We start from the raw sequence: 23,668 nt of genomic DNA, 5'->3' as shown, positions 1-23,668 counted from the left end.
TGTTTATGGAAATGATTTCAGAATTTTATTCCCAGAAATGTGAATTATCTGGTGCTCAGGATCTCCCCATAGGCTCCTCGCTGCACTTAATCCTCCCCTGCTGGAGGAAGTGCTTTTGTATAATAACTGCATATATATTTTAGGTCAAGCTCGGTCCCGTTTATTAATCATCCAATCAAAATTGACCTGTGTGGCCCTTTTCATTCTGGCTAATATCACAGTTAGGGAGGGTATTGTTATTATCCCTATTGGCTAATGACAGCACTAGCATGTGGAGCTACTGGGTCTGTGCCCAGTTGGCCCATTCAATAATCACTCATTATAATAAGTACTCTATTCTTAAACCACTGAATGCGGACACGTCTGCCCTTCAACTTGATAAAGGATTTGAGAGTCACCATTAGTGGTACTTTTACTTAAATGTAGAATGTGAGTACTTCTTGCAGCACTGACAGCAGATCAAAGTGAAACACCTGTTGTTGTTGTTGTGTTCCCTCACTTTATTTGATTAATTTAAAGCTCGCGCGCCCACGGGCCTTGTGGACCACCTTAACGGACGAGTTGCGGTCCTCGGACCGCAGTTTGACAACAACCTGTCAAACACATGGGTTGATGGAGCGCGTTTAAGATGGCGCAGCTTTCTGCGCGCCCCCGAGCCGCCGTTAAAGCCCCACAGAGCGCCTCCGGGGAACCGGGCCACGAGGCCCCTCACCGGACCGCGGAGGGCTCCATCCTGCGGGCCCTGCGGCGCAGAGCGGCCCCCAGCTCCCGGTGACACCCACAGCCCAGTTTGCATAGATACCGTCCTGGTTTCCGGTCCTTTTTTTACAACTTGCAGGCTGTGCTTGTAACGCAAGTGAACTTTTACTTCCTTGTACACACAGATAGAGGAACTGACCGTTGTGCGGGTGGCCTGCCTTTTTTTGTCAACACTCTACATCCTCCCCAAGCCTCATTTCATCACTTTCATAATCATGATCAGATAGACGGCGGCCGGGCAGCACGACAGAACCGACCCGTCACAAGGTGAGGCTCCAGCTTTCCTCTCAACACTTGACTTGTTCTCCGCCTGCGGCGCGAGGGAGAGCGGGTTCCGTTCCGCTGGGGTTGGGGGGGGGGGCGGGGGGGCCGCTTTTTACCCGGCCGCAGCGTTTCCTCCGCCGGGCTCCACAGCTCACAGCGGGGGGGTCGGGCCCCGTGTCGGACCGGCAGAAGGAGCTTTCTGCGCGCACTTCCCACAGGAATCAACCCTCCAGCCCTTACGGCCCTAAAGACTCCACTCCTTTATACATTTCTATACGTTTCTTCTGTCCTTCTATTCTGTACATGTTTCTCTATTCTATTCACGAGAAGCCCAAATGATTTGTATTCATGTTTCTTATGGTGATTACCTTTGTACCAACGGGGGCTTGGTATGAAGCCAGGGGGCCACCTGCTGGGTCCATGCAGAACCATTGCTGCTGTATTGTGTACATTCTGTTTAAACCACATCTTTTATCAATGTCACATGTGTCTGCTCGGATTGATAGAAAACTAATAGAGGTGTTTGACATGTGTGGAATCATCCTGATAAAAGCAGCTGCTGCTAACCCAACAAAGACAGTAGGGCGGTCTAGTGATGTCGCTCATGCAAACAACTTCACACTTGGCTCTTCAGCAAAGCACCTGCCGCGATGCACCAGAGGACCGTGGAGTACACAGGGCTCATAATGACTCTCTGTCACCGCTGCGTGCCCGACATGTTATAGTTTTACTTTTTTAGTTGTCCTACATCTTCTACAACTGCCCACTGACCTGAGGGGCGGGCGTGTTGCCCCCTTGGCTTGCACCGTTAGCTCAGTCTGCACTGGCTGTTATCGCCGTGTTGAGAGCTGTGTGGGGGCCATAGATTCTGTGCCACCAACACCTTACAGCTGAATGATTAGGTCTGTTTACAAGCCGCCCTTTCATTTCACACATAATCAATCGAGAGTTTGCAGAAGTGTGTGTGAGTTATCTTCATTATTTACTCCCCATCGCTGAAGACAATCGCTTGTTGGTTGACTTGTGAAGGCACAACAACACTTCTCTTTGATGAGCAATGTTGGTTTGGTTGTAGCTTTAATTGTGCAGCTCACTGAAACAAAGTGGGATGGCTACAAAAGATAAACCACACCATTCATTCTTCTGGCCTTTCACACTGGTTCCTCTTAACCCGACCACTGTTCTGCCCCGTATCAGATTGAAAAAGTTTAATGAAATTTGCTCCTGTTTAGTATAAGCGAGTGTGTAGACATTAGTGTGTATTACGTGTGCACTCCTTCGGTGTACATGGGTGAGTGTATAAGGAATAACACAGAAACAGAGCAACATCCTCATTTCATATAAACACAGGCTCTCCTGAAGCGAGCGTGAACACAAGGCTGTATGGCCACAGTATTTGTGTAATGCTTCACTGCAGCACCAGTGTGAGGACATTTTGTGGGTCTGAACAATGCTGCAGTCATGCCAATAGAAAGAATCCCTTCATGGGTTAAGGTTCCAGCAGGGACACTGTCATTTGTTTAGGGAAAAAGCGCATGGATTAATCATTAATCTCTCTTCAAACTAACACAAAACAGTGCTTTTTAATTTTTTATAGTTTGTATACAGTCTTCATAAAAAGCTTAATATTAAGCAGACCTTAAATATAAATATAGGAGTTGTGGAAATGATCAGGCTTCATTCGTCCGTCCTTGTTTTTAAAAACACATAACACTCACCTACTGTGGACAAATTATTTTGTTCAGATTGAATCCACCAGAACTCCAGGGGATTTTTTTTCTAAATATGGTTTATTCTTTGGTTTAATTTGCGAGTTTGAGATTATTTATTGTGACAGTCCCAGGTTGACCTTCAACACACTACCAAGCACTGCAATCACAGTATTTCTAATCCCTATCAAGCCCCCCCCCACCCTCATTACCACCAATCACCAGCCGTCCCACCTCCCCTCGACGTCATCATGAAACCCACTAGAGCATCGTGAATAAATGATAAACCCTAACCCTGACATACTTGATAGTATAAAAATGCAGAAGCACAAACAGTAGACAGGAGACCACCTTTGTTTTAAAAGGACATTTTACTACAATTTTACAAGCGAAGTTCAGTGTACTTGTTGAAAGGAGCGCTGCTCAGCCAGTAAAAACGTTTGATCTATTATTCTGAAGCCATGAAAGGGACTTTCCAAAGTTTGAAAAAGGAGGTCAAACAAAATAATTGTGTGGGATGGGAAAGACGTGGCCGGATGAGAGGCAGAAAGTGTCTTAATGGAAGGCGATTTTTGTGTTTCTTTGCGGGTAAATGTAAGATGATGCCACACATTGAAACTAGGGCGTCCCTTAACACAACTCTTGGTCATGCAAGAAAGCACCTCATCCTTATAAACTTCAGGAAGAGCCCTTATTTTGGAGAGTACATAAATAACTGGGAGAATACCCCACATAAGCCAGGTAGGGATCAGTAAGAGCAAAAGACCAGTACCGCTCTGCTGGAGTTGTAGAGACATCCCAAATCCTCCCTCACACTCACAGTGCCGTACTGATTTTGTCTCCAGGTTTAGGTCACAAAATGACTTCATGCAATTCACTTCATGTCTGTTTGACGTCTCCGTGTCCCCTCCCCGTCCTGCCTCAGCTGCAGAGATGGCTCGTCCCAAGCAGCAGTGCGAGATGACGGAGTACAAGAAGATGGCGCTCAAACGGGACATGGAGATGGGGGTGGTCATGACGGTGTTCCGGCAGAAGGCGGAGCGGCTCACCGTGCAGGTCATCATGGAGACCCGGCAGGTGGCGTGGACCCGCACCGCGGACAAAACCGATGGTGTCTGTGAGTAGAAATCACCATCGTCACCATCATCATCATCATCATCATCCTCTCCTTTGTTCATGTTGAATTTTTTTCAAAATGCTTCAAGAATATCTCTTCACCATTTAGACGATATATACCAGGCAAACATATAATAATTCTATAATTAAACTTGGGACATTTGATCGGTCGACCTCAGTGCTCTAACTGGAGAACAAAGGGGGAAAGTCAAAAGTTCAGAAGCATATTTCTAGTTCTTTACATTTGAAATGTACTAACCTTCATTACATGCACTTACTATGTGCCATTAGCCTCATAGGGGGCTCAGGTTTGGGAACCACTGCCTTAGACGGTGCTTTGCTTGAATGGGCTTCTGGGTGAAGAGAGGTTTGTGTGAGCCACTGAGTAAATGAATGTTTTCAAATGAAAAATATTTTATTTGATATACAACTTAAGTTAAACTCTGTACGACTGGTTTATTAAAGCATTAAGGTACGAGAGAATGTACTTTACCGTCCAATAATGTAACAGTTTGAGGGTGTTTTTAGGTCGATGCACAGCGTACATGCACGTAGGGCCAGTCCCCCTACGTGCATGTAAACAGCATTGGGTCCCTCACCATCTCATTCATTCACATGACGTCCACCTTAATGTCCGGTTGTGAAACCTCACATTGCCTCAAAATGATCATTTGTGGGATTTACGGGTTTTTCCGACGATCGACACCGAGTCAAAAGCTAAAATGTCAACTAACAGTCGCACAAAAGCTAATGCGTTACTACGTAATTGTACTATGTACTACAGCCTCTCGTACTTTATTGCGTTAGTACAGAGCACGAAGTTATTCTTTGATATAATTAACAGCTCGTTTTAGAATGCTAGTTTGTAGCCTGGCTAACCGCTAGCCACTTCCTTTTATTTTGGGCTTGTACTTGTGCTTTGATAACTTTTATTGTTATTATTTTTGTGTATATATATATATATATATATATATATATATATATATATATATATATAAGTAAGAAGTGAATTTCTAACTAAATTGAACATTTTCAGTATAAGTACTAAAATAAATTGGTGTAAATAAATAAAATGACTCATTCATACAAATGAGTCATTGTTAGTTAGCTTCACATGTAACCCAGGTAAATGTTGAATGATAGTTGTTGAGTTAATCACATCAATCTGGGATAAGTTCAGGGAACATTTAGGGCCGTTCTAAACTGTCCAAACATTGAAAGGCAGATCCATTCATTCTCACAGCATACACTGGACAGATGACCATATACATCATGTATATAATACATGTGTGCTGTGTTGCAGTGGACCTGTTTGAGATCAGAGAGGTTCGTCCAGGGAGGAACTCTAAGGACTTTGAGCGCTTTAAAGACGGGAAGGACAAACACGATGAAAACTCCTGCTTCACTATCTTCTACGGCTCACTGTTTGTTCTCAACACCCTCAGTCTGGGAGGTGAGATCTGTATTTATTCGCCCAAATTACTTCAGGTCGAAAGGGGTTTTCTTTGGTATTCTGTTGGACCGCTGATCATTTCCTGTGTCAAACCAGAAGACAACGTTCTTTTAGCGTGTGTGGGATCCAAACATGCTTTACGTGCTTTAAGGGACTGTGTGTACAGCTCTTCTTGAAGTTCACAATATAACAGCATTCATTTCAATTTCAATGGAAACAAATGTAAAATATCACTAAAATCAATAACATTTACGGGTGAGGAATGAATGAGGAACACAAACCTCAGTCAGTATCAGTCACTCCTTTGGCCAATTGTTCATGCTGAGCATTATATTTTCACAGATGTATTGATGAGTATTGGGTATGTTTGATTGCACGAACAGTAACGGAAGCAGTGGCTTCACTGGTTTCACTTCACCACAGCAGTTTATAAATATTAAACTAAATGTCTATTCATTGACCAGCCAACATTTTTTCAGGAATGTCAATCGAGGTAAACTTGTGTACCGTGACAAACAAATATTTATTTGAACCCCACCCGTATTTTCTCTCTTACAATTTAGAAAACTCTATATATAATTATAAACATACAATGTAGATATTGAAAACATTGGCTTTCTAAATAACCGTTGACAAAAAATGTAAAAACTACTCCACATTAATTCTGTGAACTTCCTCAATCCTGGTAGCACACGACCACTTTGGGGAAACTGCCACTCTCTCTTTTTGGAAAAATGGATTTCATAGAGATGCAGATGAGGAAATAGCAGGATGTCGAAAGCTGGTTGAAAAGATAAAGGCTAAAGCTACAGATCAGTGTAAAAGTGAACCATCACCTGGAAAGGAAGGAACAACACTTCTAATCATTAAGAAGCTAAAGCTCTCAGTGACCATTGTAGCATACCACTTGTTCATTAAGTGATGACACACTTTATTTTGCCATCACTATCTTGGATTTTGGCCATCACCATTATGTTTTTTACAACCGCCATACGTAAGTTTCCATATTTGGAATGCAGAAGAACGTCAGCTACCTGTCAATCACAGTAGCCCCCGCCCTAAAGAACACTGCCTTATGGGCTAATTGACTCTACATGGACCATCATTTACTAAATGAACATCATGCTGTATTGAAAAAGAATTGAACCTAGAGATTGAGACCATAAAGACAGGTTTACAGTGTGAATAAAGGGAGGGTATAAATCAAAAGAGAAGTACACATAGAGGTCTATAAGACAGGTTTTATAAGTCTTCTGCATTGACTTCACTCGGCTGAACCAGAGATTACCGCCTAGTTTTTACTTGATAATGTAACCTTTTAGAAAAACATATCTCCTTCTAACCTGTCTGGCTAACAAATATCATCATACTAAACGATTAACCCCGAAAAAGGAAGAAGCTCCAAACATCTCCTTCACTCGTTGGCTCCTTGTCCACAGCAGCAGGGGATGCGCTTGAATGCACCATGCAGTGCTTTGATACAGTGTGGATTATTTCATGTTGAGCCCAGCTTTTGTTCAGGAAAGTGTGTAAACACACCCTACTGGTGTGGACCTTCTGCTTTGCTTCTTTTCCAGCTGACTCTGTCCAGGAGGCACAGAAATGGCTCACAGGACTGGAGCTGCTGAGGCAGGAGACGCTGGAGGCTCCGACTCCGGTCCTCGTCGAGAGGTACACTAACTAACACGTTCCCACAGCTGCTAGTGATGAGGACTCCCATAATCCAACAACTGATACCTTTGTGTTCCTTATCTCCCAGTTGGCTGAGGAAGCAGATGTATTCTGTCAATCAGACCAAAACACACAGGTACTGTCCAAATGTATGATCTGATTGGTCTGAAAGTGCAAGCTAAACATTGACGCTGTGTCTTATGACTGGTATGATATGAGAGTACCCTAAACTAATCAAACCCACGGACCATTGCTGCTGATCACTTCTTTTAATCCTGAGTCTTTTACACACAACAACATGAATGAATGTGTGGTCGTGATCCTGCGGCTGAGTTGTTTTTGTGTCTTCCCCAGTATCTCCATGAAGGAGCTGAAGGTTCTGCTGGCGTCCATCAACTACAAGCCCCCCAGCACTCGTTCCCTCAAAGACAAATACCAGGTACTCCTGTGTTCTCCTCCTGGCGTCATGTTCAACCAGAGGACTGCTTGTCTGGTCCAGAAGGCAAACCATTGCAACTACCTTTCTCAGTCTGTGCTTTGTTTTTTGGTTCTGCTGTCACAGGAAGTGGGAGGAAAGAAAGACCGCCTGGACTTTGCCCAGTTTCATAAATTGTACAACCTTATAATGTTCGAACAGAATGAGGTGAGTCTGAATTGTTTCACATTTGATTATAAATATATATATATATATATATATAAATAATATATATTATTTCAGTATTTTAATTCACATTGATCTTTTAAACTCAGATCCTGAATGAGTTCAAAAAGGAGTCCTGTGCTTTTATTTTGGGGTGAGCTCCTTTTTGCCCTTCCCCTACCCCCTGCTAAACACACGGCTGTAAACGGATGCTTGTGAAGATATTGTGCGCGTTGTGTGACTGTGTGTTTGCTCCTGCTCATCATACAGTAACACAGATAAACCGGAGGCCTCGGCAGTTCTGCTCCACGACTTTCAACGATTCCTCATCTACCAGCAAAAGGTCAAATAAGTGAATGATTGGTACACCAATAACTCAATTACAATATGCTGAAAGGGGAATGTTTTTCTTGCCAAATCACACAAACAATATAGTGCTTACCCCAGCATCAATCTAAAAAACAATTAAGAAATAAGCAAATATCTGATATGTTAAGAATACCCTTACTGACAAGACAAACTTGTGTTTGATTCCAGAAAATGATTTGATATGATTTTGATTCTTTTAGGGGTAGCTTACCAAAGTCAGGGGGCTTTGCAGGGAGCATAAAAAGATAATGGTATGCCATGATGCCAATTGGGAGCAAACGGTATATAGAAATAATAAAATAAACCCAGAACCCCTAAGGTACTTCAAATTGAATGGCACCTTTATCGCTATTTAGCTTTCAGAACAAAGACATTAAAATGCTGTTCAATTGTCCTCATCCCACCTCGACTATGATACTTGGTTTGATTCCTGATTAGTTACGTTCCTTTTCATGATTTCCAAAGGATACCTCGATTTCTTTTGGAATAAATCTGAACCCTGAGTGTGTGTGTGTGTGTGTGTGTGTGTACATATATGAGGTATTTGACAGAGCTGGCTGATATCAGACAGTATATCGCTCTCTTTTGCTGGCCTCTCATCCCTCAGGAATCATGGGCCAGTGACCTAAACCAGGTCAGAGAACTGATGACCACTTTCATCGATGACACCATGAGGAAAACCAATGATCCCGAGTTCACCGTCAGCGAGGTATTCTGCTGCTGTGTGAGGGAGTCGGGATGTGCTGTCATGATAATCGGACTGCTTTTGGACAATATAAACAACATCATGAAATACGTTTTTAAATGATCCAGTTCATGTCCTTATGTCTTCAATAAGTAAATCATTTTTAATGATTAATGAATCATCCATATCTGGTACACTATTTAACCTCCCGTCTGATCTGTAAGTAACGCTGAGTGGAATCTACCAGGAAAATATAGGCTGAAGTCTGAAGCTTTTCTCCCCTAGTTCCTCAGTTTCCTCTTCTCCAAGGAGAACTCTGTGTGGGATGAGAAGTTCTCAGAGATCTGCAACCTGGACATGAACAACCCTCTGTCCCACTACTGGATCAACTCGTCACACAACACGTCAGTATGAGCCACACACATGCACCACACAGTGATAATGGACTGAATGGAGTGTTTACCCACATTCATGCACTTGATGGGTACAATCATACTCATTCACACACAGCTTTTTCATGTATGAGAAGTTAGCCCAATATGGGTCAATTGTATAACATAAGTCTGCATTACAAATTGGGTTTATAAACAAAGAATATCAATATATGATATTATTTGCGTTATTGGGTTTTGAATTCTGGGGTGGACCCATTGAACCAGGAGTGGGTTTTCTTTTGTGACCATTGTTCCTGTTAATGGTTTACAGCCAATCCATAAAGCGAAAGCCAATTGTTTATTAACATCAATAAGTTACGCATTATAAACCTTTTGTTTTGGTAAGTGGTAACACAAGCCTAGGTAACACAACTTGACCTCCTGTATTATTCTCCCCAGCTACCTGACCGGGGACCAGCTGCGCAGTGAGTCCTCCACAGAGGCCTACGTGCGCTGCCTGCGCCTGGGATGCCGCTGTGTGGAACGTCAGTAGGATCCAGCACAAAATCACAGATACATTTTAGTTTCATAGTGTATGCTTCATTTTATACCATCAGCACCTGTTCATTTGGTTATTGTGTGCAGTGGACTGCTGGGAGGGGCCCGGGGAGCCGATCATCTACCACGGCTGGACCAGGACCACTAAGATCAAGTTTGAGGATGTGGTCAAAGCCATTAACGATCACGCTTTTGTCACGTCAGAGTAAGAATCTCAGGAAATGCTGTGACTATATCTGTGGCTTATGACTCTCTTTATGCAGATACAGATAAACACTTTCAAAGGGTGCTTTCTAGCCGATACTAATCCATATTTATCAACATGGGTAAATACATTGGGTAGGTGCGTATTTGGGTTGTGGTTGTATGGGCAGGATAGCTGATGCTTTTTTTTGTCGAGTGTCATTCGCATCAATATATTTTAAGATATTTCATCTTTTCAGCAGATTTATACACAAAGAAAAACAAGGAATAATCTCCTCGTTCATAACATATCCATGAGGGATTGCTCCTCATGAGGGATTGCTCCTCATGGCTCTCAACATGGCGGCGGCTCACAGGGCAAACGACTGCGCTGCTCACCAGCAGTGTGGTTAACAAGCTCTGCCTATGAACACACACTCACCCTGCCATTACTCCACTACGGCTTCACACAGCTCATATGTCAATGGTCTGACTTTGGAGTTTAATGTCTCAAATCGTTAACCCATTTTCTCTCCCTCAGGTTCCCGGTGATCCTGTCCATAGAGGAGCACTGCTCTGTGGAGCAGCAGCGTCAGATGGCCCGCATCTTCAGAGACGTGTTTGGAGACAAACTGCTGACCGAACCAGTGGAGCAGATGGCCGAGCAGCTGCCGTCGCCGACGCAACTCAAGGGCAAGATCATACTCAAGGTAGGTTGCGGTTTCACGGTATATCACGGTATTCTTTTCGCGTAAACACATTCATTCATCAAGTACCGGCGGCCACCTGTAGAGCTGTGCGCCGCATGCCGGCCCTTGTACGGCGCAGCGTTCATTTCTTCGACAAAAAATGTTCGTCAACGACCTTTTTCCCACTACTACCCACTAACTAAGAAGAGACTACGATGTGACGAAAACGGATCTTAAAAAATAAAAACTATGACTAAATATATTCTAACCTTCGTTAACAAGACGAAAATGTTGGTGGTGACGAAGTAACAATACTTTTAAAAAATGTTTTATTTTACACCCAACAGACATGGGCAAAGTACAGACCCCGTACGGCGGTTATTAAAGTGTCATGATGACGTCATCCACCGACCCAGACCGCGCGGTCATTGTGGGGGCAGCGGTGGTTCTTGTCACCGATCAGGGCCGGGTCTAGACAGGCATGTATGAGGGGGCGGCCACAAATTTTGAGGGGACATTGTGCTCCAGCACCTAGTTTGAGGGGGCACAACATTTATTTGAGGGGGCCAGGCCCCCTCTTGCCCCCGCCTAGACCCGGCCCTGTCACCGATACGGACCGCGACGACTATTTTACGCTTTGGCGAGTTTGAGTGTGCGCTTTCTTGGTTTAGCTCATCTGAGTTTAGCTAACTGTTAGCAGGCTAAAGCCGCGGGACTCCAGAGACCGATGTGCGTGGAGATGAAGAGCCGTTTAACAGCTCGAGGCTGGTCGGCCAGCAGAGAGGTTCATGCGGACCTTCCTGCTCCGTTTTCTGGTGACGGAAGCCAACGTTTCAAGACAAGCATTTCAACCAGTTCACACGCCACATCTTGAGGAGACGGTGTTATACCGTACGTTTGTTACTAAGCAACAAAGAACGCGTGAGCACACGTGGCAGGTGGAGGCATTTGATAGAGCTGCTCAGTGCAGGTGAAGGATGTCACCCGGAGTCATGAAACCAAAAAATAATGAGGAGAGAAAGTGTGTTCAATAAAAAGTGGGGGTCCAGATGAGAATGTATTGCACCGAATGTAGGACGTTAAGGGTCTCTTTTGTTGGGACAAGCAATTTCACAGTGGAAACGATAAAGGACCATAACGTTTCCGTTGGCCATGTCAAAAGCATCGCGAGTAAACAAACAAAGACACAAAGTGTTGCGTTTAGGTCCCTGGTTCTCATGAAGTCGGCGGAGCTTTGCAAATGTATATCCTATCCTATCCAATATCCTTGCAAATAAATGCTTTGCTACTTGTTAAAAGGCAAATCCTTTCATGTAATGATTTTTCACATGTCATTTATATTAGCTCACACAAACACTTCATCCATTTGTTCTTGGCCCCTCTGTCAAATTTTAGAACCCATCGCCTATGAGTCAAAAGGTTTGCCTTCCCCTGCTATAGACCTATCCTAGGAGGGATATCTAATGGACAAGTACTGCAAGTTCAATATGGCTATTAAATGTGGCTAAAACTAGATTAAAATGTCATTATTTTTCGCCTACGAAAACTTAAACTAACATGCGTTTTTGTCTTAAGACTAAATGAAAAATAGCTGCCAAAATTAACACTGGTACGGCAAGGGTGAAAGGATTTGTAAACTCAATGGCCGCGCTCTTCTTGTTTCCTCCTGGTGCAGCACAAGAAGCTCAGTGTAGAGGGAGGAGGAGTCACCAGAGACTTCAGGAAGGGGCAGAAACAGGGAGACCTGGAGATCTGGGACCCCGTGGACCAGGTACTGTCAGCGGGGGGGTACTTGAGACTAATAAATAAGATCAAGATGATCGGTGTTGACCTGTTTTACATTACGGATGGGGCCTCTTTGGTCAGACCTTAATAAGGTGAAGAAATTACATTTGGTCTCAATAAAATAGTTGATTCTCTTGGATGTCATAGAGCTACATGATGTATATTGGGAGTGTATATTGAGATATTGCAGCTATGGTAGCAGATGTATTACCAGTCTATGAGTACCATACTCATAGCTTATCCTACAGACCAACCTTATTACTAATGCAACATTATAAGGGTATGCTTTCAACATGTTGATGTGGAGAAACAAGTTCCACTTCAGTGATTCACCTCCTCGTTTGTCACGTTGTATATTTTCTTTGTCACGCTGTCTTTCTCAGCGGTGGAACAGGCACTACTGTGTGATCTCTGATGACAAGCTGTATTATGCAGAGGAGTATGAGGAGGAGGAAGACGATCCCAGGAAGGTAAAACAAAGACTTGAGTTGACCTGTAACTAAACGGTGGTTTCTGCTAATACATAAAGAAAACCAGCATTTACTGCTTAAACACAGCTTTTGAATGTTTTCAACGCATTCTACGGTACGAAATGACAGAGCCAGGATTTACTGAACGTTTGTCCAAACCTTTGACGGGTGCTGTACATCGGTCAGTGATAAGTCCTTCTCGTGGTTCTCAGTACCAGGACATGCACCTCTCAGAGCCGTGGTTCCACGGCCGTCTGAAGGAAGGCCGGGTGATGGCCGAGCGGCTGATCCACGACCACTGTGTGGAGAACGGGGGAATAGATGGTACCTTCCTGGCCCGGCCGAGCGATACCTACGTCAAAGACTTCACCCTCTCCTTCTGGTACCACCTCCGGGCTCCAGAGGGCCGCATTTGTCCTGTGGAATGCGTTCAAAGGTATTGCGCGTGGCGTGTCCCTTAAGCACTCCTCCTGTGCGTGTGTTCAGGCGCAGCGGGAGAGTCCAGCACTGTCGCATCCGCTCGGGTTCAGAGGGGACCCGCACGTACTTCTACCTGACGCCAAACCTGCACTTCCCCACCGTGTACTCCCTGATCCAGCACTACAGAGAGAACCCGCTGCGGTGCCAAGACTTTGAGCTGCGTCTCACCGGCGCCGTGCCGCAGCCCAACCCACACCTGCAGAAAGGGTTCGTCAAATATGCACAGAGTCTGATACAAGGGGGCCGGGGGGCAATGTGCATTGTAAGCTGGTTATCTAACAATCCATCCATCTTTCAATGATCTATTTATCGATCAATAATCTTTGTTCAGTAGCACGTCTCCATGGCAGAGTGAAGTGGACCAGCCCTCGGGACACAGCTGAGATTTACTGTGCAGGGGCTTTTAATGAGATAAGTCATGCGTGCGTGTGTGTGTGTGTGTGCGTGTGTGTGTTGCAGGTGGTTCTACAGTAACCTGAGCAGAGGCCAGGCTGAGGACTACCTGCTGAGGATTCCCAGAGACGGAGCGTTCCTCATCCGACAGAGAGAAGGAGAACCAGACTCCTTCGCCATCACGTTCAGGTGCGACGGCGCGTCAGCCTTTATTTGTCTGGATGTGTGTATGTGCGCGCGTGTGTATTGTCTAATTGTCTGTTTCGTTCAGAGGCGACGGTAAGGTCAAGCACTGTCGCGTCCAGAAGGAGGGCAACATGTACCTTCTGGGCACCACCACAGAGTTTGAGAGCCTTGTGGACCTGGTCGAATACTTCAGGAAGAAACCGCTGTATCGCAAGATCAAGCTCCGTTACCCCGTGACCCCCGAGCTGGTGGACCACTTCAGCACCGTGAGTTACCCAAGGAGACCAGAGACAACTGAGTCACAATAGTGGCTCCACCACAGTGTCCCACCACAGTGTAGAAATACTCAAGGAACGCACTTCAAGCACCAAAGTATTTGCATCAGAATATGCTTAGAGTGTATTTACTGATTATGCAGAATTTAAAAAAATGTATTAATTCATTATTGATGCATCGTGTTCCATATCCTATTCTCAAAGCGGGTAAATGAGGGGCTTATTTCTTTTTTATTTACCCTGCAGGGCAAGTCTTGTATTTTATGTATTTGTTAATTATATATTTGTTTTATTATTCTGAAGCTGCAATGCAACTAATACCTACAGTATCAAATAAATGTAGTGAAGGTGAAAAGTGCAATATTAATCAGTTTTAAAGTACTCACTCACTTTCTACCACATCTCACTCTTAAACAAAAATGTTGAATGAAGTTCATTATAAGTTCATCACATGTCATTAGGTTCATAAACTGGGAGCCACAGATTTCTGCAAATGTCACTCACGAACCCTTTTGGCCTTTTGCTGAGCTGCGCTACTGAACATCTATGCCTAAAATCATGTTTTTAAAGCCAGTAACATGTCATCCACACCCACTGGTTCCAAACAGTTTACTGTGCTCCCTCAGGAGAAAGACTGTGCCTCTCTGTATGAAGTGAAGACCTACGTGGAGCCCAACGAGATCGAGCCCATACTGGTGTGTGCACACACACACACACACACACATATAGGCCCCTACTGTCAGGTGTGTCGAGGGTGCAGGTTGAAGGCAGGCAGGACTCAGACGCAGGATCTTCAGAATGTGCTTTTTATTCTGCACAAAAACCAACAGAAGCCGAAAGAACGTGCACCAACAATGACTGACGTTAGACAATGACGCGACAGGGGACAACAGACACACGGGGCTTAAATACACAAGGGAGGTGCAGGTGATTGGACACAGGTGGAAACACTCAGGCAATCACAGGACAAGGCAGGAAGTGAAGTTAACCCAAGACCACAAGGAACATGAAACTTCAAACTAAAACAGGAAGAGAGACCAAACCGTGACAGAACCCCCCCCTCAAGGACCGAATTCCAGACGGTCCTAAAGGGGAGCAGAACCGGAGAAAATCAGACAAGGGGAGGGAGGGTGGGGACCCGACGATCCTGGACCGCGAGGGGAACTCCGGGTGATGGCGGCCATGTGTCGGGTCCTTCGGGGGGGGCGGCCGGAACGGCGGCCGGGCCTCAGGGTCTCGGGGGGTCTGGCGGGGCGGCGGCCGGGCCTCAGGGTCTGGGGGGGTCTGGCGGGGCGGCGGCCGGGCCTCAGGGTCTGGGGTGGTCTGGCGGGGCGGCGGCCGGGCCTCAGTGTCTGGGGGGGTCTGGCGGGGCGGCGGCCGGGCGTCGTCGTGGCGGGGGGCGCCGAGGCGGGGGGCGCCGAGCTGTGCGGCTCCGGCGTCATCGAGGCGGGGGGCGCCGAGCTGTGCGGCTCCGGCGTCGTCGAGGCGGGGGGCGCCGAGCTGTGCGGCTCCGGCGTCGTCGAGGCGGGGGGCGCCGAGCTGAGCGGCTCCGGCGTCGTTGAGGCGGGGGGCGCCGAGCTGTGCGGCTCCGGCGTCGTCGAGGCGGGGGGCTCCGGCCCAACCCCTGACCCCACCCCCCCTTCAAGGACCGACTTCCAGGCGGTCCCAAGAGGGTGGGAGGGAGGGGTCATGGTCAGGCGCCGCGGGGCCGGGACCGGGGGCGTGGTTATCGGGGCTGGAACGGGCGCTGGCGGGGTTCTCGGGGCAGGAACGGGCGCTGACGGGCGTCTCGGGGCCGGAACAGGCGGAGACGGGGGTCTCGGGGCCGGAACAGGCGGAGACGGGGGTCCTGGGGCCGGTTCAGGCGGAGACGGGGGTCCTGGGGCCGGTTCAGGCGGAGACGGGGGTCCTGGGGCCGGGGGTCCTGGGGCCGATTCGGGCGGAGACGGGGGTCCTGGGGCGATGGTGTCGTACAAGCCCTGGATGTGGGCGGCCAGCTCCATCATCTGCTCCCAGCGTGCGCTGAGGACTTCCCAAAACGGGTCTTTAACGTTGAACCCTGCTGAGTCCTTCGGTGGTCGCGTCATTCTGTCAGGTGTGTCGAGGGTGCAGGTTGAAGGCAGGCAGGACTCAGACGCAGGATCTTCAGAATGTGCTTTTTATTCTGCACAAAAACCAACAGAAGCCGAAAGAACGTGCACCAACAATGACTGACGTTAGACAATGACGCGACAGGGGACAACAGACACACGGGGCTTAAATACACAAGGGAGGTGCAGGTGATTGGACACAGGTGGAAACACTCAGGCAATCACAGGACAAGGCAGGAAGTGAAGTTAACCCAAGACCACAAGGAACATGAAACTTCAAACTAAAACAGGAAGAGAGACCAAACCGTGACACCTACACTCTGTCAGCCCGAGCTGCCTGCTATCCTGTGCGTGATGAAGACACCCACGACAGTGTACGTTTATCTCTTTCAGCCTCAAAGTACAGTGAGGGCCGTCTACAGCTACCAGGCCAAAAATCCAGATGAGCACAGCTTCAGCAAAGGAGCTTTGATACACAACGTCTCCAAGCAGAGCAACGGATGGTGAGCGGGGTGCATCATCAGCAGCATACAGTAGGCTAGCTCGGTTAGCCGCTGACGTTGTCGCCCTGCGCTCTCCAGGTGGAAAGGCGACTACGGCGGAAGGCTGCAGCTGTTCTTCCCGTCCAACTTTGTCGAGGAGGTGTCCAACAACACCAAACCTGACATCAAAGGACAGGTGAACATTAGTGCTCAGGTCACAGTTTAAACGGAGGTCAGTCAGCGCATAATCCAATGTGTTTGTGGCGTTTATTAAAACAGGACTTGGAAGACAACCCACTAGGTGAACTATGTAAAGGCGTGGTGGAAATCTCCAAGTGCAACATCCAGAACTGTGAGTTTAACAACCAATTAGCCTGAAAACTACAACAAAAAAACAACTTTTAGACAGTTGTAAAAAAAACAGAGGCTCTGATGTCCTATTGCTTTGTTCTGGCACTTTCCTTACATTTACATTTCATAAACTTTCATCTATATTAAATAATATTGATTAAATTAAAAAAGAAGTAGAGTGTTTTTCTCAGACTGCATAGTCGTAGGTATAGGAAATGCAGGTTTTAAGACACTTGAATGCATAGGCGTCACTCTGCAAAACTGGAGGTGGCCGTCTGGTCCCACATTAAGGAATTGGGTGTGATGTAATTGTGGGTATTTATTCCTTAAAAGTCAACAGCATCCCAAAGTTTGTAATGGAAGTCAGTAAGTCAGTGCAACCCTCTTCGCCCTCCTTCTCACTGTGCTTCTCGTTTCCAGTGAAGAGCGGTAAGAATGGGAAGCCCAATGTGTTGACCCTGCAGGACATGGAGCAGGACAGTCTGCAGTTCGACCTGGCAGCCGACTCTCTGGAGGAGCTGTTTGAATGGTACCAAGTGGGCTGGAACATCACCCAGAGAGCGATGAGCAAGCAGTATAACCGCGAACAAGAGGTCAGCGTCTCCCGTTGTAGCATAATGTATAGAGAGGAGCCCTCTGAACCAAGTAGTTACACAGTAATTAAGATAAAGTCTGATATTTAAAGGAGCTTTCTATTTCGGTTTACATTCTCATTGTCCTTTGTTGCATCATGTACTAGGATATGTGACAGCTCACGTGGTTTTCTAGTTGATACTAAACCTAAGGACAGTATATGATCGAAACATGCTGTAAAGCCACAGTGGGCGGGCTGTACCGGCGGATCACTGTATCACCGTGCAAACAGGAAGTGGCTGTTTCTTTTCTGTCCAATCTCAGATGAGACAGCAGGAGGAAGTGGAGAAGAAGTCAGAGGTTGCCATGGAGATGTCGGACCTGGTGGTCTACTGTCAGCCGCTCAGCAAGGAGAAGGACCGCTTTGGTAAACGCATGCAGACGCACATGCAGAACTCAAAAGGCCCTGGAACGCGAGCAACGTGATGACTTGATGAGAAAACTTTACCACAAAGTGAATGTGCTTACAAGTGGAGAAAGGGTTCCGTGGTCATTAAGTTTAAAGCAAAGCAAAACTGGTTCTTACCTCATAAAACCTCCTACTGGCTTTATAGGGGTTGAATTTGAAAGATGAATTTTGCTGCTATTACCAAAGAAAACAGAAAAGGGGATATTATCTGCCAATATGTATCAAAACGTGCCAACTAGGATCAGAGGAAAACAACGCAAGGTGATCCCTGAGTTTTATTTGCTCCCTATTTTATCTGAACCTGAGGTTTATGATCCGTTGAACTCAAAACACGGCGGAACATTTGTGTGATTAGAACTGCTGTCTGCGCACATTACGCTCAACTAAACACAACAATAAACCTGAAGGACGTCCACAGAGTCACCATAAGTGATAAGGATTGGCCATAAGTGGCCACTTTTACAATGTCTCGGGCTGCACAGCCAACACAGCCTGAAGTGAGCCGCGTTCACTTCGCTCTACAGCAACACGTTAGCGCGCTCTGCTACCGGGTGCCGTGTCGTCGGCGTGAGCATGCAACACGCTTGCATCACCAGCTCGCGACATGTGCAGCTGACTATGAGACACCAACGAGCAGACGATAACACAGATGAATATCCTCGGGTTTCATTATTAACAGTTTGAATCCAGGTTTATAGGTGCGTTGCTATAAACTCCTATTGGTTGGACATGTACCTCTCCAATGGCTGCTCCTCTCTGTCCCCACAGACCGCTACACCTACAAGCAGATTCGCTCCTTTGTGGAGAACAAGATGCCAGGAAAGAGCCGCACCAAGGACTTCCTGTGCTACAATCGCAAGGCGCTGAGTCGCGTCTACCCAAAAGGCCAGCGCGTGGAGTCGTCCAACTACGACCCCTACTCGCTGTGGGCCCTTGGCTGTCACATGGTGGCTCTCAACTTTCAGACTGCAGGTACGGTAGTTAGGCTGGGCCGCTCGGTGCAGCCTCTCAGGGGGGGGGTGGGCCGTGGGCCGGGGTCAAAGATTTAAAGTAGTACCATAAAATGGTACCCACCCAATGGGACAATGAACAATCTGCTGGTGCACTCAATGGTGATGCAATCTCGTTTGTGGCAACACCAGTGACACATTTTCCCATTGCCCAGACATGGTTGGTCCACAGAGAGCGTAGGTGGAGCCAATCCAACAGAATGGCTCCTTCCCCCTTTCACCTGGTGGGTGCAGTGGCGGACTGATTTTTCAACGCTGTCACTATTCAATTAAATTCATTTTATTTCAGCCTCAAATCGCTGGACATGAAAAGCCCTTTGACTTAACCGTGGCTGTACAGGCAAAGAAAACAGCAATGAGCGTACAAAAAAGTGAAATAGCGGCAAGACGATTTAGTCATAATGAACCCATCGCGCGGTCTGCACAGGGGGTTCATCTTGGCAAGCCAAAGGTGTGGGAGGAGCCCCTGGATCTCGTCTGGGAGGCAAGGAAAGCCCCCGGGCAAGGTGGCGTGCTGCTGCAACTGTGATCGCATTACTTTAAACACACAGGGCTTTTCTTTCCTTCTTTGTTTCCTGAAAAGTAACAGTTTGGCGTGTTTGATGTTTCACTCAGATAAATACACTCAGTTGAACAGCGCCCTCTTCAGTCTGAATGGACACACGGGTTATGTGCTGCAGCCGGAGCTCATGCGTGACGACGGCTACGAGCCTCAGCAGGAGAGGAAGAAGGTCAAGTACGACATCGCGGTTCGGGTACGTACACAAACACACACATGGCCAGCGGGGCTGCAGGGCCCCATGCTGACCGGCAGGTCGTCGATGCTGGATGTGTGTGTCTGCAGGTGATCGCTGCCAGACACCTCCCGAAGCCCGGCCGCAGCATCGCAAGTCCGTTTGTGGAGATCGAGCTGTGCGGGCACACCGAAGACAAGTTCAAGACCATGGTCTATCGTAAGGAGGGGGGAAAGAGAGGGTGGGGTGGGGGAGGGGATTTGTCTGTGCTCGTGTGAACGGTGTTGTCGTCCTGTCGGCTGCAGGGGACAACGGTCTGAACCCAGTGTGGAAATCCCCGGGAGACTCAGCGGTCTTCACCGTGTACGAGCCTGAGCTCACCTTCCTGCGCTTCGTGGTGAACGAGGAGGACATGTTCTCAGACCCCAACTTCCTGGCTCAAGCCACGTTTCCTGTCAAAGGCATCCGCTCAGGTGGGAGCAACACACACCACGCATCAAACTCACGTAGTATAGTATGTGCAAAATGTATGATTATATATATATATATTGGGGCCGGGACTTTAGTGCGTTAATTACGATTAATTAATTACACAAAAAATAACACATTAAACATTTTTTACGCATTTTTACACTTATTTTTTGCACCGCGGAACGTTTCTCACTGGATGAGTTTTGGAGGACCGATTATACTGGAGCACCAACTAGCGTTCATGACTTCAGACAACAACAAACCACAGTGAACATGAACGAAGAAGCTGACGAGGCCGTGTCGGGTGGCCCCGTGAATGGGAAATCTTATTATAATAAACACACGGATGGAAGCGTCGATAAGAGCGTGGTTGTGTACAAGCTGTGCAACAAGGAATTCACATCGAGCCTCAAGTATCACCTCAACGCAAAACAATTAGCAGCTAGCGTGATCATTAGCCCGACTCCGAGTACAAGGACCCACACCCAACCCACACTACACCGGATGACTGGTTTAAGGACCAGGGTAACTAAGTCCACGTCTGAAAAAATAACCAATGTTCTGAATGTACTTGAAAGTATTGGTCTACTTAAATAAACATAGTTTACAGAAGGTCTACTTACCTATAGGCTACCTGAATTTCTGAAAGTACTATATTTCTAAATATGCTATTTCTACACTTGTCTACTGGAATTGGTTGAACAAAAATAAAAATCCATGTGAAAAAAATTACTTCTCACTGTTCTCAGGTCAAATATTTATGCAATTAAAATGCGATTAATTTCCATTAATTAATTACAAAGCCTCTAATTAATTAGATTAATATTTTTAATCGAGTCCCGGCCCTAATATATATATATATATATATATATATAAATATGTATATATCATACATATTCTCACATTTGTTTCACTCGATGTGGAAATGTACATCTTATACAAATATTATCACCTACAGATATTTTTGTATAATTCAAAAATGTTTTTAGTTTAATGTAAATATCTTTCATTACGTTGAAAACAGTTGAAATCATTAAACACATTGCTCACTGTGATTCCACTCAGCGACTTGACAGCACAATGGTTTATAAGGGAATCGCTTTCCCTCACCAGCAGAGCTGCTTAGTTACAGAAGCCCACGTTGTTACCATAGCAATCAAGCTGATAGGTTGGTGCCGTCTGGACAAACAGATCCGATCTGATCGTTTTCTCTCCCCGGGCCCTGAGCAGGAGATTCAGCTCTCCAGCAGTGATGTAGCTAACATTAAGTGTTGGCTGCAGCTGTTGACCTTGTTGAGGTGGGGCACTTGGTGATGGCGTCTAGGCAGCGAACGAAGAGAGATCGCAGGAAATGTTTTAGGTTCACAGAAATGAATCAACCTAAACGGAAATAAAGCGACTGGAATGGCGGCCTATGAATGTGAAACAATCCTCCTCTGAGGGAGATGTGATTGGTTCATGTCGTTCCTTCAGGTTACCGCTCTGTGCCGCTGAAGAACGGCTACAGTGAAGACTTAGAGCTGGCTTCCCTGCTGGTCTACATCAACGTCCAACCATCAGGGGTGAGCAAACACACACAAACACACAGGAGATCAGTGTGCATGTGCGCCTGCAGCTGTGTGAACGTGACCACGTGACTCGCCCTTTCAGAAAGCAGAGGAGGAGCTGTACTCGTCCTCCAGCCAGCTGAAGAAGAAGCAGGCGGAGGTCAGCAGCGAGCCTTTCCTGTACGACACGCACACTAACATCCAGCGCGCCGCCGCCGCCCCACGCCAACACAACCCGCTCACCAGGGAGGGCAGCACCGGAGAGAGGTCAGCCTCAAACCCCCACGGGCCGCCTGCTGCTGTAGGTCAGGTGTGGTCCCTTCTAAATGGTTTTGCTCGCTTTTCTTTGCACCACAGGACAAAAGAAAAGAAGATAAACCACAGCAAGTTCTACTCGTGAAGACTCGCCTGTCCACGTCCTTCGTCCTTCGTCCTGCCTGACCGCTGGAGAAACGCCGACTACAGATCTAACATCACCTTTGCCTTCATATCTAAGAAATTGTGATCTTCATCTAGATGTTATCATTTGGCATTGTCATACCCAAAACAGCTTTCTATTTATTCAAGGTTTTTTAGACTTAAGACTGCACATTTTGATGTATCTTTAATAATAAAAGACCTGTGGGAAATGCACCCAGGTTGAGGGTGAGGCTGTGACGTTTCCCCAGCGTAGTGCCTCCGGTCTGAAATCAAACTGTTAGGACTGATACTCGGATGATATTTATTGTGTAACTGAAACAACAGCAGACTCTTCTTCTGCCGGGTGTGTGTGTCGAATGAATCTATTATTTTGAGTCTTCATTTTTCAAACCCTGATGAGTGGGAGAGGACTTATGGAGTAAGCAGTCTGGAGCTGAGAGGTCATATTAGTGGAAACAGCAGATGCAATGCACAGTTTGAATGGATTTCATTTGAAGCCAGATGTTTGTAGCTTTTTCTGTAGCTCCCCAGAGACCCTCTCCTGAACGGAGGTAATAAAGAATGTTACCCAGCTTCATCTTTATTTTGCCTACAGCTGCGTTACATTGTATGTAATAAGCATGTTTTATGACGTTGGTCCGATGTTATTTGGCTGCCACAGCTGACTGCATAGATAAACTTCCATCTTCCAAACAACACCATTAGTAAGGCGCATGCTGCTCAGAGCTTTGGGTCTTTGTATAATATACTGCAGATAAAAAGCATGGTTTAGTCAACCTAGTTTGAACCAGTCACTCCATCTTAGTGTTAACTCTGATACTTAAACCAAAGCCTCCCTGCGTGGACACTGAAAAAAACTTACTATCTCCTTTACCAGATGCAATTGGGAATAGTTTTCTCCAGCAGTTTTTAACTCAATGTGCTTCTTTCAGTTTGAGCAGCCCCTCTAAATTGTTAGTGCATGTCATATTCATATTTTTTTTGCATTGAACAAGTTAATAAATAATATAAAATAAAACAATATAGCAAACTTAAAACGAGAATTCTCATTCTGAATAAAAACTAAAGAAGCAAGGCATAAGACTATTTACCTATAGCAAAACATTTGTTAACATTGAATCTACATTATTATGTAGCTTCAATGCACAAAGGGAGTATTGATATTAAAGCATTTACTTGATGTGTGAGTCGGCAGCAGGGAGGGAGGAGAGCCTGTGTTTCTCCTTCACACCTCAAGACAAGAAGCTTCTCACAAAAGAAGCTGTTTAAATTACCCGCCGGCCAGCTAGCACTATATTGCATGACGTCATGAGTTAGTTAGTCTTTTTGTAGTTTTGTTTGGGCAGATCCAGGGCTGGACTGGGACTGGCATTTTTGCTCAGACCGGCCCACCACAATCAGTTGGACACAACCGCCAACCAGTACACTATCCTTGCGGTCCCTGTAGATATGCATATCTACT

General features: G+C 46.2%; 1 protein-coding gene across 2 annotated transcripts; it reads left to right on the top strand.

Annotated features, from left to right (window-relative positions):
• The first annotated feature begins 612 nt into the window (after window positions 1-612).
• Window positions 613-23,116, top strand: plcg2 (phospholipase C, gamma 2). Of its 2 annotated transcripts, XM_062562862.1 has the most exons (34): window positions 613-771; window positions 885-1,026; window positions 3,658-3,849; window positions 5,152-5,301; window positions 6,879-6,972; window positions 7,061-7,108; window positions 7,327-7,411; window positions 7,535-7,615; window positions 7,723-7,766; window positions 7,883-7,955; window positions 8,589-8,690; window positions 8,952-9,070; window positions 9,500-9,585; window positions 9,686-9,803; window positions 10,323-10,491; window positions 12,146-12,241; window positions 12,639-12,725; window positions 12,938-13,107; window positions 13,212-13,412; window positions 13,665-13,787; window positions 13,870-14,050; window positions 14,686-14,754; window positions 16,543-16,652; window positions 16,731-16,827; window positions 16,911-16,983; window positions 17,403-17,575; window positions 17,880-17,982; window positions 18,793-18,996; window positions 19,650-19,789; window positions 19,879-19,987; window positions 20,074-20,241; window positions 21,713-21,801; window positions 21,890-22,053; window positions 22,144-23,116. In XM_062562862.1, the coding sequence occupies exons 3-34, from the start codon at window positions 3,666-3,668 to the stop codon at window positions 22,184-22,186; spliced, it is 3,753 nt and encodes a 1,250-aa protein (XP_062418846.1). In that variant the 5' UTR covers window positions 613-771; window positions 885-1,026; window positions 3,658-3,665; the 3' UTR covers window positions 22,187-23,116. The 2 variants fall into 2 exon arrangements, with proteins under 2 accessions (XP_062418846.1, XP_062418845.1); XM_062562861.1 differs by having other exon boundaries at window positions 613-1,026.
• The last annotated feature ends 552 nt before the right edge of the window (window positions 23,117-23,668 follow it).

Source organism: Pungitius pungitius, chromosome 6 (genome assembly GCF_949316345.1).
Source record: "Pungitius pungitius chromosome 6, fPunPun2.1, whole genome shotgun sequence".
NCBI classification, from domain to species: Eukaryota; Metazoa; Chordata; class Actinopteri; order Perciformes; family Gasterosteidae; genus Pungitius; species Pungitius pungitius.
This window is presented reverse-complemented; position numbering and strand designations above follow the sequence as displayed.

Coding starts and splice junctions, on each gene's coding strand:
- plcg2 (XM_062562862.1), top strand. CDS start 3,666: ATGGCTCGTCCCAAGCAGCAGTGCGAGATGACGGAGTACAAGAAGATG. Junction 9,586..9,685: donor GGGATGCCGCTGTGTGGAAC/GTCAGTAGGATC, acceptor TATTGTGTGCAG/TGGACTGCTGGGAGGGGCCC. Junction 10,492..12,145: donor AGGGCAAGATCATACTCAAG/GTAGGTTGCGGT, acceptor CTCCTGGTGCAG/CACAAGAAGCTCAGTGTAGA.